The 20009-nt window shown below is 35.5% G+C and overlaps 5 protein-coding genes across 5 annotated transcripts in view; 2 read left to right on the plus strand and 3 right to left on the minus strand.

Moving 5' to 3' along the window:
* The window catches only part of LOC133835126 (cell death abnormality protein 1), a 138893-nt gene that overhangs the window by 18599 nt on the left and 100285 nt on the right, over positions 1–20009 (minus strand). The window lies entirely within an intron of this gene.
* On the plus strand, positions 2882–3648 carry LOC133835135 (protein THEM6-like). Its single transcript, XM_062265026.1, has 2 exons — positions 2882–2996; positions 3074–3648. Exons 1-2 carry the CDS (start codon positions 2968–2970, stop codon positions 3567–3569), a joined length of 525 nt encoding a protein of 174 aa, XP_062121010.1. The 5' UTR covers positions 2882–2967; the 3' UTR covers positions 3570–3648.
* LOC133850586 (uncharacterized) lies at positions 8442–9143 on the minus strand. The gene is made up of 2 exons (XM_062286709.1): positions 8921–9143; positions 8442–8858 (listed from the first exon to the last, which is right to left on the minus strand). The coding sequence occupies exons 1-2, from the start codon at positions 8963–8965 to the stop codon at positions 8499–8501; spliced, it is 405 nt and encodes a 134-aa protein (XP_062142693.1). The 5' UTR covers positions 8966–9143; the 3' UTR covers positions 8442–8498.
* LOC133844293 (insulin-like growth factor-binding protein complex acid labile subunit) lies at positions 12514–16096 on the plus strand. Its single transcript, XM_062278216.1, has 4 exons — positions 12514–13390; positions 14086–14679; positions 14740–14934; positions 16005–16096. Exons 1-4 carry the CDS (start codon positions 12536–12538, stop codon positions 16059–16061), a joined length of 1701 nt encoding a protein of 566 aa, XP_062134200.1. The 5' UTR covers positions 12514–12535; the 3' UTR covers positions 16062–16096.
* Positions 16095–18357, minus strand: LOC133844285 (long-chain-fatty-acid--CoA ligase heimdall). The gene is made up of 2 exons (XM_062278205.1): positions 17255–18357; positions 16095–17187 (listed from the first exon to the last, which is right to left on the minus strand). Exons 1-2 carry the CDS (start codon positions 18319–18321, stop codon positions 16212–16214), a joined length of 2043 nt encoding a protein of 680 aa, XP_062134189.1. The 5' UTR covers positions 18322–18357; the 3' UTR covers positions 16095–16211.

Here is a 20009-nt window from a genome sequence, read left to right on the forward strand (position 1 = left end):
CTCTCTTCTTTTTGCTCAAGCTCCCTTTCCGCACTCACGCTCTCATCCTCTTAGTTGAAAGCCAGCTCTTCGACCATGTTTCGTTTTACATTCACATTCTCGTCCATTGTTCACATGCCGAATTTTTGTAGCACACCAAATAAATAAACACACACACACTCATGCCACACAATTCACATTCGCACACACATAGACGTAAAGGGACATACACACACATGGGCAAAGTGCAGGCAAAAAGGAAACACAAACTAAACGCAGTCCTGTGTTTCCTGTAATGAAAACTTTAGAAATTTTGTTGCTGCAAGACGTCAAACAAGAAATGAAAAACTCAAATGAAAAAACAGCTTTAAGTAAGCAACTACACAAGTTCTTGACTTAAAGATATCCATCTTTGTTTTATAAAACTTTAAAATTTAAAATGGAACGATTGCGTAAAATAAATGTGCCCAAAACAAATGAGAATTAGTATATTTGAATCTTCCATAATTAATAAAATTTTGTTTTTTAAAAATCAATCACAACGAAGAATTTGTTTATAAGTCTTCCAATTCAAACATTTAAATAAATAAAAATAATTTGTGTAGAAGCTATAGATACTAAAGTCGTATTCAATAAAAAACTAAACATTAAATATAATTAATTTAATCCACAATAAATGGAACAATTCCTACATAATCCACCCCATTTAATTTGTTGTAACTTAAGTATATCACAATTGAATCTCTGCTGTTATATTTTTTCTATTGTTGTTGCAGTAAATAAACCAAAAATTCTATTAAAATTGAAAAGCCAGAGCAAAGATCCTTCAGGAACAAAAGCATGAGCAGAGTCTGCCCTTTTTCTGTTGGATTTGCCAAGGGCGCAATGGCCAGTGTTGCAATTAGAGGTTAAAGCAACATGATACAACTGGTAGTAGTTGAATGCAGAGGCGAAGCAAAGAGAAGACGTGAGTGCCCCAAAAAAAGGACAATGCGCATATTAAAAAATTCATTGAAAGCGCAAATAGTCGAGTGTAAGAACTCTGGAGCTGTAGCTGAAGCTGGCACTCTATTATACAGCTGGAAATTAATGTGAAATGAACAGCAACAACAGCAGACAAAATTAGAGCAAAATAATGGAAACTGAGTTAGAAATGTCCAAGACGAAACAAATAGAAAAACAGTGATAGAAAAATGTATATATACGATTCCCAAAAGTTAACAAAATACTTTAAGAAACAAAAATACTACAAAAAATGTAATAAAATATTATTTTTAGCATAATCTAATTTCCTGAATAAGTGAACATAAAATAATATAATATATCCAACTATTTAACCATTTTAGCCATAAACTACTCAAATGTAGTGCAAAAGCTATTTATAAGATGTAAGAAAGCAATCTAAACTTATTCAGCCACTTTTGCATTTGCAGCCACATAAACAAGACAACATAAGTAAATATTATGACACTTTATCTTCATTACACAACCAGAAAAGGATACACTCCATAGAAAAGATGGAGATGCATATAAAAGACGAGGGTAAATTTATTTTGCGGAACTAAATTGAAATAATTTGGCAGCAAAAATATGCTTAAAAAATATTTTTAATACCAGAGACCAGACATGAAGCCAAACACAGACGCAAATGCTTGCTGCATTTGCAGGCAGACAAAAAGACAGACAAACAGACAGACAGACCGACTGGCAGGACCTCAGCAGTCAAATAAAACCCGGACTTATAAGTGTGCAAATTCCCGCAGTAGTTTCCCAGTGAAGTTATGTCCTGGCATTTGGCCAAGTTTTCTTTTTTATTGCAACTGGTTTGTGCCTGCAAGTTGTAACTGCATCCGACGACTGAAAGGAAGAGCGACATATTAAATTTGTCATTTTGCGCGCAACGCGAGGCGTGGCCAATTTATCCTTATTGCTGCCTGTTGTCCCTGTCAATTGCAGTGCAATTTAAAAACGCATTTCGCAACCGTTGGCCATGAAAATTGAATTATAAATCGCTTGGCTGACACACACACACACACACAGACACACAACAATTAAATTGAGTATGCAACTGCAGTGGTGAAATGTTATTAAGCAACAGATGCAGCAGCAGCAACATCGAGTTGCAACGCAGCGACAAACAAAGTGGAAAGTGGCGCAGTGGCCAACGCGGTGTATACGTAATTTGTACACAAAACTCGCTGGCGTCAGTTTGAGCGCTCATTGATGGGTCTTTCTTTTACAATGCCGCAATGAAAAACATATTATGCTGCAGTCCACAGTCAACTGCAGGTATTTATGTAAAAAAGTTAAAATAAAAAGCTACAGTGAAACTTTTTGAAAGGGGATTTATGTGCCTTAATCCTTATCTCTATTACAATATTATTTTAAAAATAAGTCAGTGTATTCAATTGGAAAAGTAAAAATTATTTTGAAAAATTATTTTACAGAGAAAAAAACATTCTACAATCAAAAATAAAATCTTGAATCAAAATCGACACAGAAAAGTTTATTGTTTAATTAAAATCAAAATTCAAGATTACCCAATTTTCAAATTCTAGATTATAATCTTGTTTCAAGAATGAAAAATTTTAAAATTGAACCAAGAATTAACTTCATTGATCAAAAACTTCCTTACTCAATATACAATTTTATTTTGAATCTAGAATTAATAATTATAATAATTATTAAACAAAGATTTTAATGTAAAAAAAAAGAATTTTCTAATCTTAAAATGCAAATTTAATTTAATAAAATTTTTTTTTTAAATTTTTTTTAAGATTCAAAAATATTAAATTAGGATTTGCAATTTTATTTTTAATTTGTTTTTTTTTCCTCTGTGTACAAGTTTGATTTGTAATCGTTTTTTAATTAGTTTTGACAATTCCGAATAAATGACATTTTTATGTCAAATAAATATTCCTAAACTCATCAATTTTCTAATTCAATTTTTTATAGATTTTTGTGCTAAATTTAGTAATTTTAAACCAAATGGAATGGAGATTCAACTCGGATACTTGGTGATTGTTTTGCTGCTTATCTTGTACATTCTAGCCGATGTCAACTATTTCATTCGTTGTGCATTTGTCTTCTCTAGTGCAAGGATGTTTCAGACCAAGCATAAATTGACCGACATCACAGCCATTTTGGGTATTTGTACTCCGCAGGATGTCGACATCTTTCTGCGGCACATGAATAATGCACGATTTCTGCGTGAATTGAATTTTGCTAGTTTGCATTATTATGCCGTAACAGATCTGTATAATCGGCTGCGAGAGCGTGGTGGCAGCGTCGTTCAAAGTGCCGTCAACTTGAGATATCGTCGATTTATATCCATTTTCCAGCCGTACAAGATACACACGAAACTAGTCTGGTGGGATGAGAAAGCCATCTATTTGGAGCAACAGTTTGTTGGTGTAATTAATGGATTTGTCAATGCCGTCGCTCTATCGAAACATTCGTTTATACAGTGCAATGTGATGCAGTTGCTTCAAACATTTCCAGAAACGATTGATCGACCTGAAATTCCCGAAGACCTTAAACTATGGCTGCAAGCCATAAATGCATCGAGTGGCAAATTGAATACTAACTAACTTGTAAATATTGATTGAAGTTTGCCACTTGCATAGAATAAACAATTTGCCATCTTAATGTTTTATAAACCCTTCTGGCAATTGCAGGATTAACTCACTGTGATATACATATATACAAAAACATTATCATTCAATCTGCTTTGTAGATTATGAAACCACATATGAAAATACCAAAATATTTGAACCGAAACCACAAGGCGCACTTCATGCACGCTCATGTGCTGTCATGGATGCAATCATCTTTTATTTTTATACTCGCTATCCATTGGGTAGAAGGGTATTATAACTGTTTGCCTCCAAAAGAAAGTATATCCAACCTTATAATATATGATAAGCCTCAACAGCAAAGATCATGTTTGTCCGTCAGAGAAAATAAGTCATACAGCTATAATTTGCTTTTGATAGCAATTGGTATTTTTGCGCAATGATATAAAACTTTCGCCACGCCCAACTTCCGCTTCCGAAACTCGATAAAAAATAGAATAAAAAGCATAATTTTTAATCTCGAAGTTTGGTGTAGGCTATAATAACTATACTATTTATAATTCCAGATAATTCGATAGCGATCGGATGAAGTTATTTAAGAAATATTTCCGTGTGAGTTTTGGCTGGCAATCCGATATATTTTGAACATAGCTTTTCGTATATTTCAGTATTTTTGAGGTATATTAATTTAAACAAAAACACTGCATTGTTTTGGTTGGGTTGCGGGTATCTCAAAGTCGAACCCACTCAACTGTTGCTTTCTTACTTGTTTTATTTATTTTTTTGGTTTTTTTTTTCTGGCCCATTTATATCAATTTCAATTTGTCTGTGGCTTACGAGTAGTAAGCCTGGACTCTGGCTTGTGCTCTGCCACAATGCTCAATGCTTGGCACAGTTTCAAAATCCAAATTAATAAACATTACAATTGCGGCAACAAGCAAATTTGTATAGTCATAATCGCTTCGTCTGTATGTTGGTGCTTGTCCCCCCCCTGTTCTTTGTAGCAACATTGCCTTTAGCCAACTTGGCTAAGTGCATTTGAGCCTGTGGCTTTTCAACTGAGCCGCATTGGCAAACACATGTGCTGAAGTAAAAGTTGAAATGCAGGTAAAGTTCAAACACAATACTGTAGAATGGAAATACTCGACTTTCCTATACTCTTCCTTTAAATATAAAAAAAAAGGGACTGTTTCAAAAAATTATTATTTTAAAGCTTCATCGGTACACACTCAACTTATTAAAAATAGAAACAATTAAAATATTTTTATAAAATTTATTTACTTTCAAAAACCAATAAAATACAACAAAATTTTAATTTAGTTGACATAATGACACTATAACATTATTGTTACTAAGAGAAATACTCTTTGTTAATATAAAACATTTTTTACTTTTGGACAATTGCATGCAACCCATGAATAACATTTGCTAAACACAGAGTATAATAAACCCATACAGCAATGAATTAAATTATAATTATAAATATTCAAAAGCAGTCGAATATGCATTAGAATGTTTTACTTATTTAAATAATGGAAATGCAATGTATTCGAATGCCTGAATAAATACTTATTCTTCCATAACTCACAAAATAAACTAAATGAAAATGCATGTCTGAATTAAATATGCTCTTAGCCTAATTTGACATTTATTCTATTTATAACCCACATAATAAATTCATAAAATTACTCATAACATATGTTTTACACAACCAAAGACTCCACAGATGCGGGAGTATTTCTTATAGTTCGCCTTGGATATCTTTTCATTATTCTATATCGTATAATTACAAAAATAGCGACCACAATGAAAATGAAAACACATATAATGAGACTGTAGACAAGAACGGAAAGTGGTGACGAGAAATTTGTATTTCTATCCATAATTATTTGGTGATTAATCTCTTTCAAGTAAAATTTAACTTTTTCCGCGAACTGAACCGTTCACTAGACTTTGTTTTAAATTATGAGCTCTGTAAGAAAAATAAATAATAATTTACTATACATCGATCAATACTAATCTAAATGTATAATAGATGAAAAGGGCTACTTATTTTAAAATTTAATTGTTACTCCCTCTCTCTTTCTCTCTTTCTCTCTATCTCTCTCTCTCTCTCTCTAATGCTTTAAGCTTTCAAGTCTTAAGCTTTCATACAAAGCAAGAAGAGAGTAAACTTTAATTGAGACTAGCTCTTTCCGATACTAATATGCAATTTTATATTTGTCGATGAATTACACAATGATGAATAATTTACATTTGTTAAAGAACTTTCGTGGTTTTTGAAATCTTGTGTATTTTTTAGCTATGCCATTCGATTGAAAGAAAAGTCTACAAAATTTACACCATTTAGAAAAATTATATAATTGCATATGTAAGTAGTTTAAATTTGAAAAAAAACTTTTGCTCGATGAACTATTCTGTACGATAGCTAAAACCAGCTAATTAGGCAAAAAAACCTCAAATAATTAGAACCACAGACATTTCCTGGTTAAGGCAAGCAAAGTAAAATTGTTAATTGTGACTCTTATTGTCTTGATGAGTTGACAGTTTGAAATAAGACAGGAAACGATAATAAGATAAGGTTTGATAAGGTTTAAATAATAACATAATTAATTTCTTTAATTTAATATCAATTAATAATTTATTAAATACAAACGATGCATTTCTTTAAACCAATTGATGTACTATATTATTTATGGTATATGTCCTCATTCAATTCATATTCTGCATACGAGGCGAAGGAAGTATGCCATGATCGTGTATCGGGAACTTCCGCTGGGTTTTTCTTTCGCACACAAATGACTATCATTGCAATTACTGTGACTATCGTGAATATCACCGAACAAACCAAAAAACTGTAGATTACAATATGCATTTCAGTGAAAGAATCCTCGAGACAACTATCCAAAGTACCAGACTTATTCGTAGTTGGACTATATCCAGGGTTACACTTGCAATCATCTGGAGGGACGCAGACCGAGTTCTCGGGACATTCCGCAGAGCAAACAGGTTTGCAATGCTTCAATTTTGGAGGGTCATCATCAGTCATTTCATCGATCTCATATCCACCATTGCACACACAGTTATCTGGCGATGCGCAGAAGCTATTAGCAGGACAACTCGATTTGCAAATAGGTTCACAGTTCTGAAGAATCGCATTCATTTCGACTTTATCTTCTTTGTAGCCTTCAAGACATTTGCAAGTAGTATCATTAACCATTTGACTGTTTGGCGGACATACTATTAAGTTACAAGTCATATTCGTATCAGATCCATTCTTAACGTATCCTTCAACGCACTTACAGATCTCAGGTTCTACACACTTACTGTGCTTAGGACACTTATCATAACAATTTGGCTTACAATCTGGCGGAATTCCAACGCATTCCTCACGACAAGCAGGTATCGGAAAATTACTATGATTCTAAAAAGCAAAATATTAAAGGATTACGTTGTCCTTTTTTTTTTTTTTTCCTTACCGGATATATGTGTTCAATGCAATTGTACTCCTCAGCGAAAACCAAGCCAGATGCAAACAGCACAATAAGGAAAAGCCTAAGATACCCCAACATTGTTATTATGTTACAATCAAGAGCAAAAATACACAACTTGAGCCCGTGGTAAGCAACAATAGACTAAGTTACTGCGTTGTCGATTAAATTGCTGTTATTGTGCAAGTAATTCCTGACTCACACATGAGCAAGCACTGAGAGAACTCTCCCTCAACATTTTTTTACTGCTTCCCATAGAGTAGAAGGGTATTATAGTTTTGTTATTTTGTTTTTTATCCATGTTCGTAATAGGTTTTAAGATAAAACAAATTAATTTTTAAACAAAACAAAAATTTATAAATTTAATTTAATAGCATGGTTTTTCCATATAAGAGTGCCAATCACTGATAAATGCATACATTTATGACAGCGTCGTTTGAAACTTAAATTTGTTGGCATAATTTCGACGAATTTTTTCGTCGCATTATCCGGTTGAATTGAAGAATTTCGTCGGTATACGGGTTGTCGCTAAAAGCGGAGACCCTTTCGAAGCGGAGGCCGTTTTATAAGTTTGTATGGGGACCAACCAAGCCATCGAGTTTTCGTCGCAATAACCGGACGGACACTATAAGCGGAGTCGTTATAACCGGATTCTACTGTATATTATTGATCAGCGTCAACAACCGAGACGATATGACCATATTCGTCTGTCCGTCTGTCCGTATACAACACCGTTTGAAATCCTCAGAGACCATTAGAGATGTAGCTTTATTTCCTCTCGATATCACTTGTTTTTTTGAATAAATCAAATTCTTATCAAATTTCCCTCTTTAGCCCCTCCAATTTGAAAAAATCGAGTCAACAGTAATTTTAAAGCTAGATCAAATAAAAATTCTTTGCGATCAGCTAAAACAGTGTTTAAAGAAAATCTTTTGTGTAGCAAAAACGCTGACAATCTGAATGTTATGTACACTATGGCTCTAAATGTTCTATTAGATCAATATACCAAATAAAACCTTCTGTATATTTGAGTATTTTGCGGTATATTTTTATTATAATTGTAGAATATGGAGCTATTGAAGATCGGTAGCGGGTAACTCATAGTCGGGCTATAAAAGCTATTTGCAACACTTGCTTTTCTAATGATTAACTAAGCTTTGTTATTGTACCACTAATATTGTGTAACTGATTCCTGAACCATTCATTATCAAACTCTCAGAGTAAAACTTTTTCTCATATATACAATTTCATTTATTATGTCCCTTCTATAGTTCACATTTGTTAAAGAAATGTAAAGCTATTTAAAGAGTTAATTTTTATAAATAAGTATGTGATGATTAAACGAATTTTGAGCAATATATTTGTCAGCATATGAATATTACTGCGCTTTCATGGAATTGTAGTTTTTATTTATAAATAAAATATATAATATTTAATAACAGAGCTTCATGAGTTATTCCAATGCCAACGAGGTTTCCTTATTTTCTCCGTCTTCAATGCAGGGACTAGAAGTTTTTTGTTTTCCTCGAAAGCACTTAATGTAAAAACAAAGTGCAATACCACTCACAGTTATAGTCAAAATAATTATAATAAGATATATTGCACCACGTTCAAATTGGCAGCTTTTGATCATCTCTCTCCCGTAATAGGTGTATATTTCATCAATCTCATAGCCCAAATCGCAGCCGCAGATATTGGGAGACACACAGTGACTATTTCGGGGACATCCCAGATCACATCTGGGCAGGCATTCGTCGTTAATTTGTTCATAGCCCGGACAACAAAACTTGTCGAACTTGGGCATATAATATTTCTGAAACAACAAAAATATCACTTAATACCATTAGGAGTTAATAACGAACCTTATATACATACTTGCACTGAACCATATTTCAATTTATTGCAAATCCCCGTTGGCATTTGCAGCTTGCGTCAGAAGTACATTTATCACCAACGTTAAACCCGCATATTTTGTGCAATTTGCCAATAGGTTCAACATTTTTTGATAAAGTCACAAATTACATAAATTTTCATCTGAAAAAAAAACACCTTGTGCGATAGAAGTTAAAGCTGTCAGCTCTACGGTTTCATCCAAACTAACAATCATAAGCACTCACGATTAATAATCGACTTGTGGTCAGCAAGTTCTCTTTCAGGGAGCTTTTATATTCTTTGTAAAAGCTTTTTACTTTATTAAGTTTCCTGGTCATAATAATGTTTTGTATAAATAATCAACGTCCCAGTCTTTCTCAAAAGTTTAATGAAAAGTGTTGGAAAATACTTCAGAAAGGCACCATAAAGAACAGATAAAAATATGTATTATGCTTAAATCATTTATTTTCCTTCCAAATTTATATTAAAAAAAAATGCAGGCTTATGAACGTGATTTTGCAAGTCTGGAAATGACAAATTGATTTTAATGACTATGAATTTACAAATATTTCTTTTAAAATACAATTTTAATCAAAAAATGAATAAAAATAATAAAAAAAAAAACAACTATAAATATATTAAATCATTTGTGAAAACCACCCACATGATTTCTTGTTTATTTAAAAATTGAACAATACAAATACAAACAAATATGTATTAACAAATAATTGAAATAACTAGGATTTAATTTCTGTATATTCAAAATAAAATAAATATAAATATGAAAGAAAAATAACATTAACAATATATTATAAATATCATATACAAAACAAGTAAGAAAGCTACAGTCGAGTGTACTCGACTGTGAGATACCCGCTACCCATTTTTAATAAAGGCAAAATATTGCGGTATCATTTTCAAAATATACCAAATATACTGCAAAATACTAAAAATATACCAAATGGTATATTTGGTATATCGATATAGTACACCATTCAAAATATATCCTAGACGGCACAATGTCCCAGATTGTTGGCCAAAGCAACTCAGACCCCTAGTAAGTAGGCGGCTTTGCCCATACAAAAGTATTTCTTTAATAACTTCGACAATTTTAATCTGATCGCAACCAAATTTTCAGGAATCATAACTACTATAGTTATTATTGTATGTACCAAAACTCGTAACTCTAGCTTTAAAATTACGCTTGTTATTCGATTTTTTGATTTGCGGGGGCGGAAGTGGGCGTGGCAAAAATTTGAAACAAACTTGATCTGCGTGCAAACATAACAAATGCTGTCGAAAAAAATTATAGCTCTATCTCTTATAGTCTCTGAGATCTAGGTGTTCATACGGACGGACGGACAGACACACAGACGGACAGACGGACAGACGGACAGACAGACAGACGGACATGGCTAGATCGTCTCGGCTGTTGACGCTGATCAAGAATATATATACATAGGGTCGGAGATGCCTCCTTCTACCTGTTACATACATTTCCTGCCGGCACAAAGTTATAATACCCTTCTACCCTATGGGTAGCGGGTATAAAAACCTAAGAAAAAAATATTTAATTTTGATTTAATAATTTTAAATGAATAATAAGAATAATAATAACAAACAACTACAATTATAATACAATTTAATTATAAAAGATTATTTAAATAAAACGTAAAAATGGTTTGATTTTATTATTGAATCTTTCAATTATAATCAAAATAAATATAATTCGATAAATTATTTAAATTCACAAAAAGATTTACTTTTACCTTATAAAATTAAGAGATGTGGTCAAAATAAATGCAATTGAACAATTAAAGTTGTATTGCAAGAGGTTTTCTATAGTCGTAAAAAGTAGGACACGTGATTCATCCACCGCCAGTGGTGTTAAGGCAGTGAACACAGCTCGCTCTGCAAAAGGGTCGAGGTTCAAGCCTTGATAAGATCCACTGAGATGGGAGTTGGTACGAATGCAGCAACCAGACGGAGGTGTATGATATACCTCAATACGAGTCAGGTTAGCGAGCCATGGTACTTAACTTAAATCCAGTAGATCGGCGGAACACACACAACCACACAAAACGTAAACACGGCTAATAAAGTGTACTTTACACGATCCATTGTGTAGGATCAGTAGGTACAATTTAACCGTTAACATTCGCAAACACGGCAAATGTATACCTTTCACGATCCTTAGTAGATCAGTAGGTACAATTTGACGTTAACATTCGCAAACACGACAAAACTGTGCATTACACGATCCATTGTAGATCGGTAGGTACAATTTGACGTTAACACTCGATAAATACTACAACAACACCACTTTTTTAAAATTGCATTTAATACGATCTCTGTTTCTTGTTCTATTGAATAAGCTTGCAAAAAAAAGAGATGCGTGATGGCTCAACGAGAGAGCGTGTGAATGCCAACATGAAGATCCCGGTTCGAATCCGGCGAATTCAACTTTTTTTTAAATTACTGTGATTTAACTATATGTCCAATTTACATAATAACTGTTCGTATATTCCATCAAATGCCTGACACAATATTAATATAATATTTGTACTCAATTATAACTTGGTGCCTCCAGGAAATGTAATTGTCATTTTTGCACTGTTCGTAAAAGAAATGCTTTTGTTTAGGCAAAACGCCTATTCCACGAAATGCCTTAAAAGACCTTTGGTATATTTCTTAGTATTTTATGGTATATTTATTTGGTATATTTTAAAATGAATACCACTTTGTTTTGCTTTTATTGGTACCGCGTATCTCACTCTCGAGCACACTCGAAGGTAGCTTTCTTACTTGTTATATCTTGCATTTGGTTTAATCGATAAAAAAAAAAATGAGCAAAAGGACTTTTGAAGTAAATTTTATGTGCATGCACTCAAAATAATAATAATTGCAATATTCATTGGCCTAATGAAATTGAAAATTTTGTCAATAAAGACTCAATAAAACTAAAAAAAAACAGAAGAAACGTTTAGCTGAATCATGAATGTAGGAAACAAATAAATGTATTTTCATCTTATTGTAAAGTAAAATACAGCAAAATACATAATTCAATACATAAGTAAGAAGTAAGATTCCCAAGAACTAAACTAAAACTCAAAGTAAAATTAAGAGATTTATTTTATTATAAACTGAACTCAATCTACATACATATCTTGCGATATGTCCAACTAAGAAAACTAGCTCAAGACACATTAAATAATTAATAAAAATAATAGTTACTATAAGCAAGCAATTTTCCCCAATAGACATGAACAGCTTTGTGTGTAAATGTGAATGCCCATTGATGATATCCCCAAGTCTATTTGCCTGCATCTCCCAAGCTGCACATTTGGCCAACAACAAACACAAGCAGCTAGATAATTAACACAGACATGCAGATAAATGCAAACCTGGTCAAATCCCAGACGACTTGTTAACGATTTGGGGGTAGCAATTAAAATGGTAGTCGCGACTTGTATGATTACAGTAAATATTTGGTCAAGTCGGTTAACTGATTAACTATCTTGACAAGTTGTCAACCAACTTGAGCAGCTGCATTGCGATAAGACGATTCATTTTACAGTTACAGCTTCCCATTTTTGCCAAGATTCAGTCTTTACTGAAATGGGCCACAGAAGGTTGTTTCTGCGCCTCCTAGTCGCACTGCTCTGCTGTGTGGCAAGCAGATCACATTCACTACAGCTGACTAACTGTAACGTCAGCGAGTTGAGTACTCTGAACAACGTTGAATCGCTGACCTCGTTGAGTCTGTTGCACTGCAATCTGCCCCAAGTGAAGGCAAATCTATTCCAGCGCTACGCTCAACTGTTGCGCCTCGAGTTGTCGCATTGCTCGCTCAGCGATTTGGCCAAAAGTGCCCTCAATGGTTTGGCACGTTTGCGGCGATTGTCGCTGGCCCACAACAATATCAGTGAGATTAAATCGTGGTCAGAGGAAACATTGGCTGGACTCAGTTCCCTTGATGCGAGTCACAATAGAATTGTGCAGTTAGCGGCATTGAGTTTTGCGGCTTATCCACAACTGCAGGAACTCAATTTGGGGCATAATCTCATCACAAAATTAGAACCGGATTCGTTCCATGGTCTTCAGCATCTGAAGCAATTGCATCTGCAAGAGAATCGCCTTCAGCAGATTGACGGCAATTGCTTTCATGGTCTGCCACGACTTCACAGTCTCGCTTTGCAGCATAATCAGATCAATCATGTGGCGGTTGCAGCTTTTGAGAGCAACACACATCTCCGCAGTTTGCGGCTGGAGTTTAATCAAGTTAGCAACATGCAATTCCTGCAGGATCCCGGACTCTCGCGGCTGGTGCTATTGAATCTGTCGAGGAATGCTCTATCTAATCTGTCACCTTTGACATTTTCGCAAAATGTTGAACTACAGTCTTTGGACATGAGTTTCAACCAGTTGAGGCAGCTGGACAACGATAGCTTCATCGGTCTGGACTTGCTAGAGGTAAGATTAAAAAAAGACAGAGTTATATATTCAAGTAATTAGTGGAATCTTTACATATGCTGACTGACTGATTTTCTCGAAATATAAATATAGCTTCAAATTCAAATCATGTAAAAAATCCTAGAAAAATGTCTGAGCTTGTCATATTTTAAAATGTTGTGTTTTTATTCATATATTTCCAAACCCAGAAAAGACAAATTCAAATGACAACACAACATTTTTGAACACTCAAATTATATTACTTCCTTAGCTCTTGTACGGTATTAAATCAGAATGATTGTACTATCAAAAAATGCCAAAGAACATCTTAATCAGACATTAATAATGCGAAATTTCTCTAAAAACTGAGTCATCCGAAAACTTCGAAAGCTTCCAAAGAATCATATTAAACAAGTATGCAAACGACAAACGAGTGAGTAAGCGGAAACAGTGCGGTATAATTATTAAATACAAGTTTTTAATATACCGCAATTTACAGAAGTATTTCTTACAACTGATTACAAAAAGGAAATTAATTTTATGTTTTTTTTTTAAATTTTAAATTAAATTTCTTGTTTATTTCAAAATCTAAATTTCCATTTAAAAAGAAATCCTAAAGAAACTTCCTATAGAATTTCATTCTTATTTTTAGAACGTTTTTCTGCTCGACTTGCATAGAATCTTAACTAATCTTATCTTATCTCGTTCGCCTTCAGCACATCAATGTCAGTCATAATAATGTGGACGAGATCCATGGAGACTGCCTTCAACCACTCAGCACACTGCAACAACTCGACTTGGGATATAATCAGTTATCTTCACTACCCGAACAATTATTCGAGACAACAACACAACTTAGATCCATCGATCTAACACATAATAAACTGGAGAAGTTGCCGCTGCACTTGCTCAGCCAATTGATACATTTGAATCGATTGAATCTTGCTGAGAATCGACTCGATAATGCCGCCTGGTTGCAACATTTGGCGGCAGCCTTGAATCGTTTGGCACTTCGAATCGATCTCAGCTCGAATCACATTCGATCACTCAACCTGAGTAGCTTGGCGCTGTTTGAGCATGTTTATCTAGCGGATAATCGTTGGGATTGCATGTGGCTGACCAGAAATATGCTGAGAACGCCGCCAGCTACCTTGAGTTTTGATCGTTCTTGGCCAATGTTGAGTGCCTGGAGCGAGGATTTGATGAATGTCCGTGGCATCGATTGCTTCGATGGCGAACAGAATCGATCCATTGTGCTGCTCGATGTTGGCATCGCCAGACAACAGCAGTCCAAAAGCTGCAACTGTGATGTGCGCTAATTAATTGAGATTATAAAGAATTCGAGTTAAATTATTCTCATGATTTCTCAGATAAACGGCGATGACATCAGTCCACTGACGCCGCCTTTGACCTGGCCTAAAATTCGCACAGACCGCTTCGATTCGCGTTCGGTGATCATCTGGATGCTGGTGGCCATTGCTTTGGCTTTTTCTGGCTTGCGGTGGGGTCAGCGCTTCATGGATCGCAAGGAAGTCACTAAGAAGCTGCAAAAAGTCAACGAAGAGGTAAGCATAAAATAAATACATTTGACATATAAAAGTAGTCGAGAAAGAATAGAAGAATTGGGAAGAAAATATTCTATCATAAGATAAACTCTAATATCAAATCTGACTCTTTCCCTTTAATCATCAGACTTTCACTTTAAACCAGAAAGTTAATGAAATAGTATTTTTTTAAAATATATACCAATATTTTAGAAATCGGTCATAGTTAAAAATATAAATAATATCAATACTACACAAAAGTAGAAAAAGCAATACAAAAACAAAATCGATTACAAACCTTTTATTATACATAAAGAGTAGATCGCTTAAAACAGACTGTTTAATCTTTATGAATAATTGCCTAAATTTAGTGAGCAAACTTGCTAGTCAAACTTTATAATATATGTACTCGTATATATTGTTTATTTATTCTTTGCGTTCGTGGTATTCAATCTAAGAGTCAGACAGAAGAGTATTCAACAAAAAACTAAAATGACCAAACAACAACACAGAGATAAGCAAACATTTCATTGTCTGATAATTAGTAAACAGAGTGTCCTTGCACTAGCTTGGCTTGAGATTATAAAACTAAGAATTCTAATACTTCAAAGTAACAGCATTAATAATTAAAAATTAATTAAATCGCTTTCTTATTATTTATATTGTATTGATTTTTAATAGACAGTAAGCATTATCAAATTATAAATCAGTTAGTAGTTAAAAATGATCCTTGCGCTTTTCATCTTTTTTTTGTTAGAGCTTTTATACAACATCAGGAAAATGGCAAAGAAATGACAGAGATATTTTCTTAGAAATTAGTTTGAGATACCACACATGTAATATAAGTGAAATTCCTTAATATATACAAAATCTATGCTGATAATTATTCGAATCAAAAACACATTTCCGAGATCTAAAAAATCAAATTGAAAGTATTCTTGAGGTCCCTAATTAAAGGGTATTCATACAGTGAACTCTCATTTTGAAAACTATAAATCGAATCTTAATGAACTCGGAAATTCGACGTTATCTCAGACAGAGCACGAGCTAGACAGCAATTAAGTCAAAAAATCTACTATTTATAATTACAGCAAGCCAACAAAGTGGATGAGGAAGCACAACGTCTGCGAAACGGGCGAGAACGATGATAATACAAAGAAAGGGGAACAAAGTTCAATATTTAGTTGCGTGTACATACTTTATAAGTAAACAAAATAAATCTGCCAAGAAATTGTAAATGCAATGATACATTAATAAAGATCCTTAATAGTAATAATAGTAATAATAATTAGTTGCGCTCATTTATAGAGTCGCTCAATAAGCTCGGCATACTTGGCATGCACAATGTTGCGTCTGATCTTCAACGTGGGTCCAAGTTCGCCAGTTACCAGCGAGAATTCGTGGGGAATGAGCGCAAATTTCTGGACTCGCTGAGCGTTCGAGATGGCTTGTTCATTGGCCCGCTTAATACCCGCCTCGAGGGCTTCGTAAAGCTTCGGCTCTGCATTGATCTTCAGCGCTGCGGACAAGGCATTCGCATCGTTGGGCAACTTCAGATCAGCCGGGATGCTAAGCAGCTCGGAAAGTTTGGTTTGATACAAATCATGAGCCTGCAGCCATTCAATGGTCTCCTCACGCAAGGCATCCAAAGGTCTGCCCGTCTCTGGATCCGATTTGGTCTTGAGAGCCAACAAAACCGTCAGATACTTGCGGTGATCACCAATCAACAAAGCATTGCTCACACAGCTCAACTCGCGTTTGATCAACTCCTCAATGTGCACGGGGGGAATATTCTCACCACCCGCTGTGATGATCAGTTCCTTGAGTCTGCCCGAGATCACGACATTGCCATGGCCATCGATGGAGCCAATATCGCCAGTGTGCAGCCAACCGTCCTCACCAATTGTCTCATCAGTCTTGTCGCGTTGATTGAGGTAACCCATGAAATTCGAACGACTGCGAATCACAATTTCGCCACAACCATTGACATCCGGTTCGAACACTTTCACCTCAGTGCCCACAACTGGCTGTCCCGAACTATAAAGATTGGTGATCTGGGTGTGCATGGTGATGGCGCCTGCTGTCTCCGACATGCCATAAAGATCCCCTAGAGGCATATCCAAGCCGAGGAAAAAGTGCTTGAGTTCCGGCGACACCGGAGCCCCGCCTGTGAAGAAGGTGTGACATTGATCCAGACCCAGCAGCTGCTGAACAGGACGAATTAGACGCGAAGCGAGCCAATACTTGGCGGTGCCATAGATGGAAGATTGCTTGCTAAAGGAAGAGGTAATGGAGCAATCAATTAAAGTACTCTTTCGGGAATAATGCTTCCTCTACATACCCCGCAATTGTGTTTAGTTGATGCTCGGCAACCGCTTCGTGTGCCTTGCTAAGCAGTAGACGGGTGTAAGGCTTTGCCTTGGCTTCGGCGGCTACCAGACGCTCCTGGAACTTCTCAAATACACGCGGCACCCCAAACATGCTGGTGGGTCGAGCTTTCTGGAAGGTGCGCACCAAAGTTCCCTTCAGCGCATCCTTGTCCGCGAAGTACACACAACCACCCAGCGACATGGCCAGGAAAATGTCAAAGATTTGTGCAGCAATGTGGCTTAGTGGCAAATAGCTGACCATCCGCTCGGCTCCAACCACAACTTGCGGCATGTTGCGTGCCACAATTCGGGAGTCGTAGACAACGCTGTCGTGCGACAACATCACAGCCTTGGGCATGCCAACGGTGCCGGAGGTGAAGACGAGCATGCAACACTCGTTCGGATAAATGGCATTCTCACGACGCAGCAACTCCTCCTTTAGGTGCTGATCAAAGCTCTGTTTCTCCAACTGTTGCCAGCTGTAGTAGCCTGGTTCCTGATTCACAAACGATTCGTAGGGTCCATTCAGCTGAATGACAGCCTTAAGTCTTGGCAGCCTATTTTTGATAGCTCTCACCTTGGCCATCTGCTTGTCATCGTCCACAATGCAGACGGTGGCATCGCTTGTCTCCAGCGAATGATGCACTGCCTCCGCAGAGTTGCTCGGATAAATGCCCGCAACAATCGCCCCAGTACGCAATGCACCCAACTCGGCAAAGAACCATTCGGGGCAATTGAAGGCCAAAATGCCCACCGAAGATCGTTCCTCTACTCCCGCATGTAGCAGCATCAAGGCCGCCTGTTCCACTCGCTGTTCATAGTCCGCATACGTTGCCGTCTGCCATCCATCCGAAGTTTCCCAGACTAGAGCCGGGAGTTTTGAGAATTTCTTGCAAATTTCACGGAAATACTCTGGAACCGTCTGCGGTTCCACGGTGTTATCCTCGCTTATGCGCAGCTTGACAGCCTCGTGGACCGAGGTGCTTGTGTAGGTACTAGCGGGCTTCAGCTTCCCATCGTTGAGCGTCACGTCGTTCATGTTGAAGAGTATTGAGATGAATAAACTCCCGAGCCAATGGTGACCCTACTTTTAAAGGCTGTCTTCCCGCGGGGTCTCTTGATAAGCCAGAACCAAATCATTAAGCGGCATTTTCGTAATCTCTCTCTCTCTCTTGCATTTTGAAAGAGCTCATGTCTGGCTGTGATTCTATGTTAAGTGTGCCATGATCTACAGTCGCATTTGTGTGACCTTTAGACCATCTTATCGCCACGAGACTCCGATAGAACCAGGCTCGAATCAAATTACTCACTATCTGAATCCGCTTTTCGAACCGTCGCTAGGGGTGTCGCGATAAGGATTCCTAATTTTTCAAACATTTTTTTCAAAGATTTCGAAAGCCTACAGTCTTCAAGAGTGACCCTACGATAGGACTTACAATGACTTGTAATAGATCTAAGTAAAGTTACTTCGATCTATTACAAGTCATTGTAAGTCCCATCATTATCTCCTATTCCTGCAACGTCATGATTAATGTATTTAAAAGAAGTTTAAGCCTGCAGTTTATTCTTATTGTCTCAATGATAATCTTACAGCTTTACGAGCGTCATATGACTTGCATATTACGAACAAAGCCAACCCCAACTTGCAGAAAGCCCAACAGATAAGACAGTTCCAAGTGTAACAAAATATCTCAAGGTATTGATGTACTTTTTTCAATAGGTTTCCCTTCTGTAATGTATGATTCATTTGTAACATCCAAAAAAAATCAAAATTGTATTTGAATGTAAAAATTACATTTTATGTAAGTATGACAGTATGACAAAACCAATGCTGAATGCTGATTTACATACCCTTTAATGTTCTGTGTTCCAAAAATATGTACAATAATAAATTACAATATAATAAAAATACAAATGTATATAATCAATAGTGTTGTATACTCAGATTCTCATGTCTCATACTATATGTTTAACAGATATGCATGTGGACATATTGTTTAAACATACAAATTTCAATAAATATCTTTTTCCCACTAGTGATTGTATGATCAGTACAATTTGATTTACAAATATTATATCTAATAAGATGTACATATGTATATGCAAATACTTCATAGGTTTGATGTTTGATCATATATTTAGGATTATTCCTATGTTCTTTAAGTTCTTAACCTTTTCTAATCTGACAATGGACAATGTTTATATATATGCACACATACGTACATATATGTATGCATACTTGACAATAAAAATACATCTAATTTATAAAATGATGTTTTGTATAGGTATATACAAATGTGTGTATGCATGTATGTACATACATATGTGTGTATGTATGTATGTATGTATGTATGTACATCGTGAAAGTATTCATAACAGATAATTACTCCTTGTAATGCCAATATATACAAACATAGTCACATATCAATATGTATGCATGTAGTATGTGTATATTATATATAATACATAGATGTAAAAGCATTTAGTACGTATAGTACAGCGTATCTACATATAAGTTCGACCAAAATAATATACATATGTTTAGTGTCAATATTACCCACTGTAATGTACATACATCTATTTTTATGAATAAGTATGTATGTACATGTGTGTACAGACTGACATATGTACATGCATATGTACATACGTGACAAATAGCACTGACCTGAGCCACGCTCACCTTAAGCAAATCGAACATCACAGCTGGACGACTGACCTTCTTTGCAT

This window comes from Drosophila sulfurigaster, chromosome 2L (genome assembly GCF_023558435.1).
Source record: "Drosophila sulfurigaster albostrigata strain 15112-1811.04 chromosome 2L, ASM2355843v2, whole genome shotgun sequence".
Taxonomy (NCBI): domain Eukaryota; kingdom Metazoa; phylum Arthropoda; class Insecta; order Diptera; family Drosophilidae; genus Drosophila; species Drosophila sulfurigaster.

What these genes read in the sequence shown, in the direction of transcription:
- LOC133844285 (XM_062278205.1), bottom strand. Translation starts at nt 18,321, where the DNA reads ATGAACGACGTGACGCTCAACGATGGGAAGCTGAAGCCCGCTAGTACC. An exon ending in CAACTAAACACAATTGCGGG is followed by an intron (nt 17,188 to 17,254) that starts GTATGTAGAGGA and finishes CTCTTCCTTTAG; the next exon opens with CAAGCAATCTTCCATCTATG.
- LOC133835135 (XM_062265026.1), top strand. Translation starts at nt 2,968, where the DNA reads ATGGAATGGAGATTCAACTCGGATACTTG. An exon ending in AGATTCAACTCGGATACTTG is followed by an intron (nt 2,997 to 3,073) that starts GTGATTGTTTTG and finishes TGTCTTCTCTAG; the next exon opens with TGCAAGGATGTTTCAGACCA.
- LOC133850586 (XM_062286709.1), bottom strand. Translation starts at nt 8,965, where the DNA reads ATGCCAACGGGGATTTGCAATAAATTGAAATATGGTTCAGTGCAA. An exon ending in TGAAATATGGTTCAGTGCAA is followed by an intron (nt 8,859 to 8,920) that starts GTATGTATATAA and finishes TTGTTGTTTCAG; the next exon opens with AAATATTATATGCCCAAGTT.
- LOC133844293 (XM_062278216.1), top strand. Translation starts at nt 12,536, where the DNA reads ATGGGCCACAGAAGGTTGTTTCTGCGCCTCCTAGTCGCACTGCTCTGC. An exon ending in TCGGTCTGGACTTGCTAGAG is followed by an intron (nt 13,391 to 14,085) that starts GTAAGATTAAAA and finishes GTTCGCCTTCAG; the next exon opens with CACATCAATGTCAGTCATAA. An exon ending in CCAAAAGCTGCAACTGTGAT is followed by an intron (nt 14,680 to 14,739) that starts GTGCGCTAATTA and finishes ATGATTTCTCAG; the next exon opens with ATAAACGGCGATGACATCAG.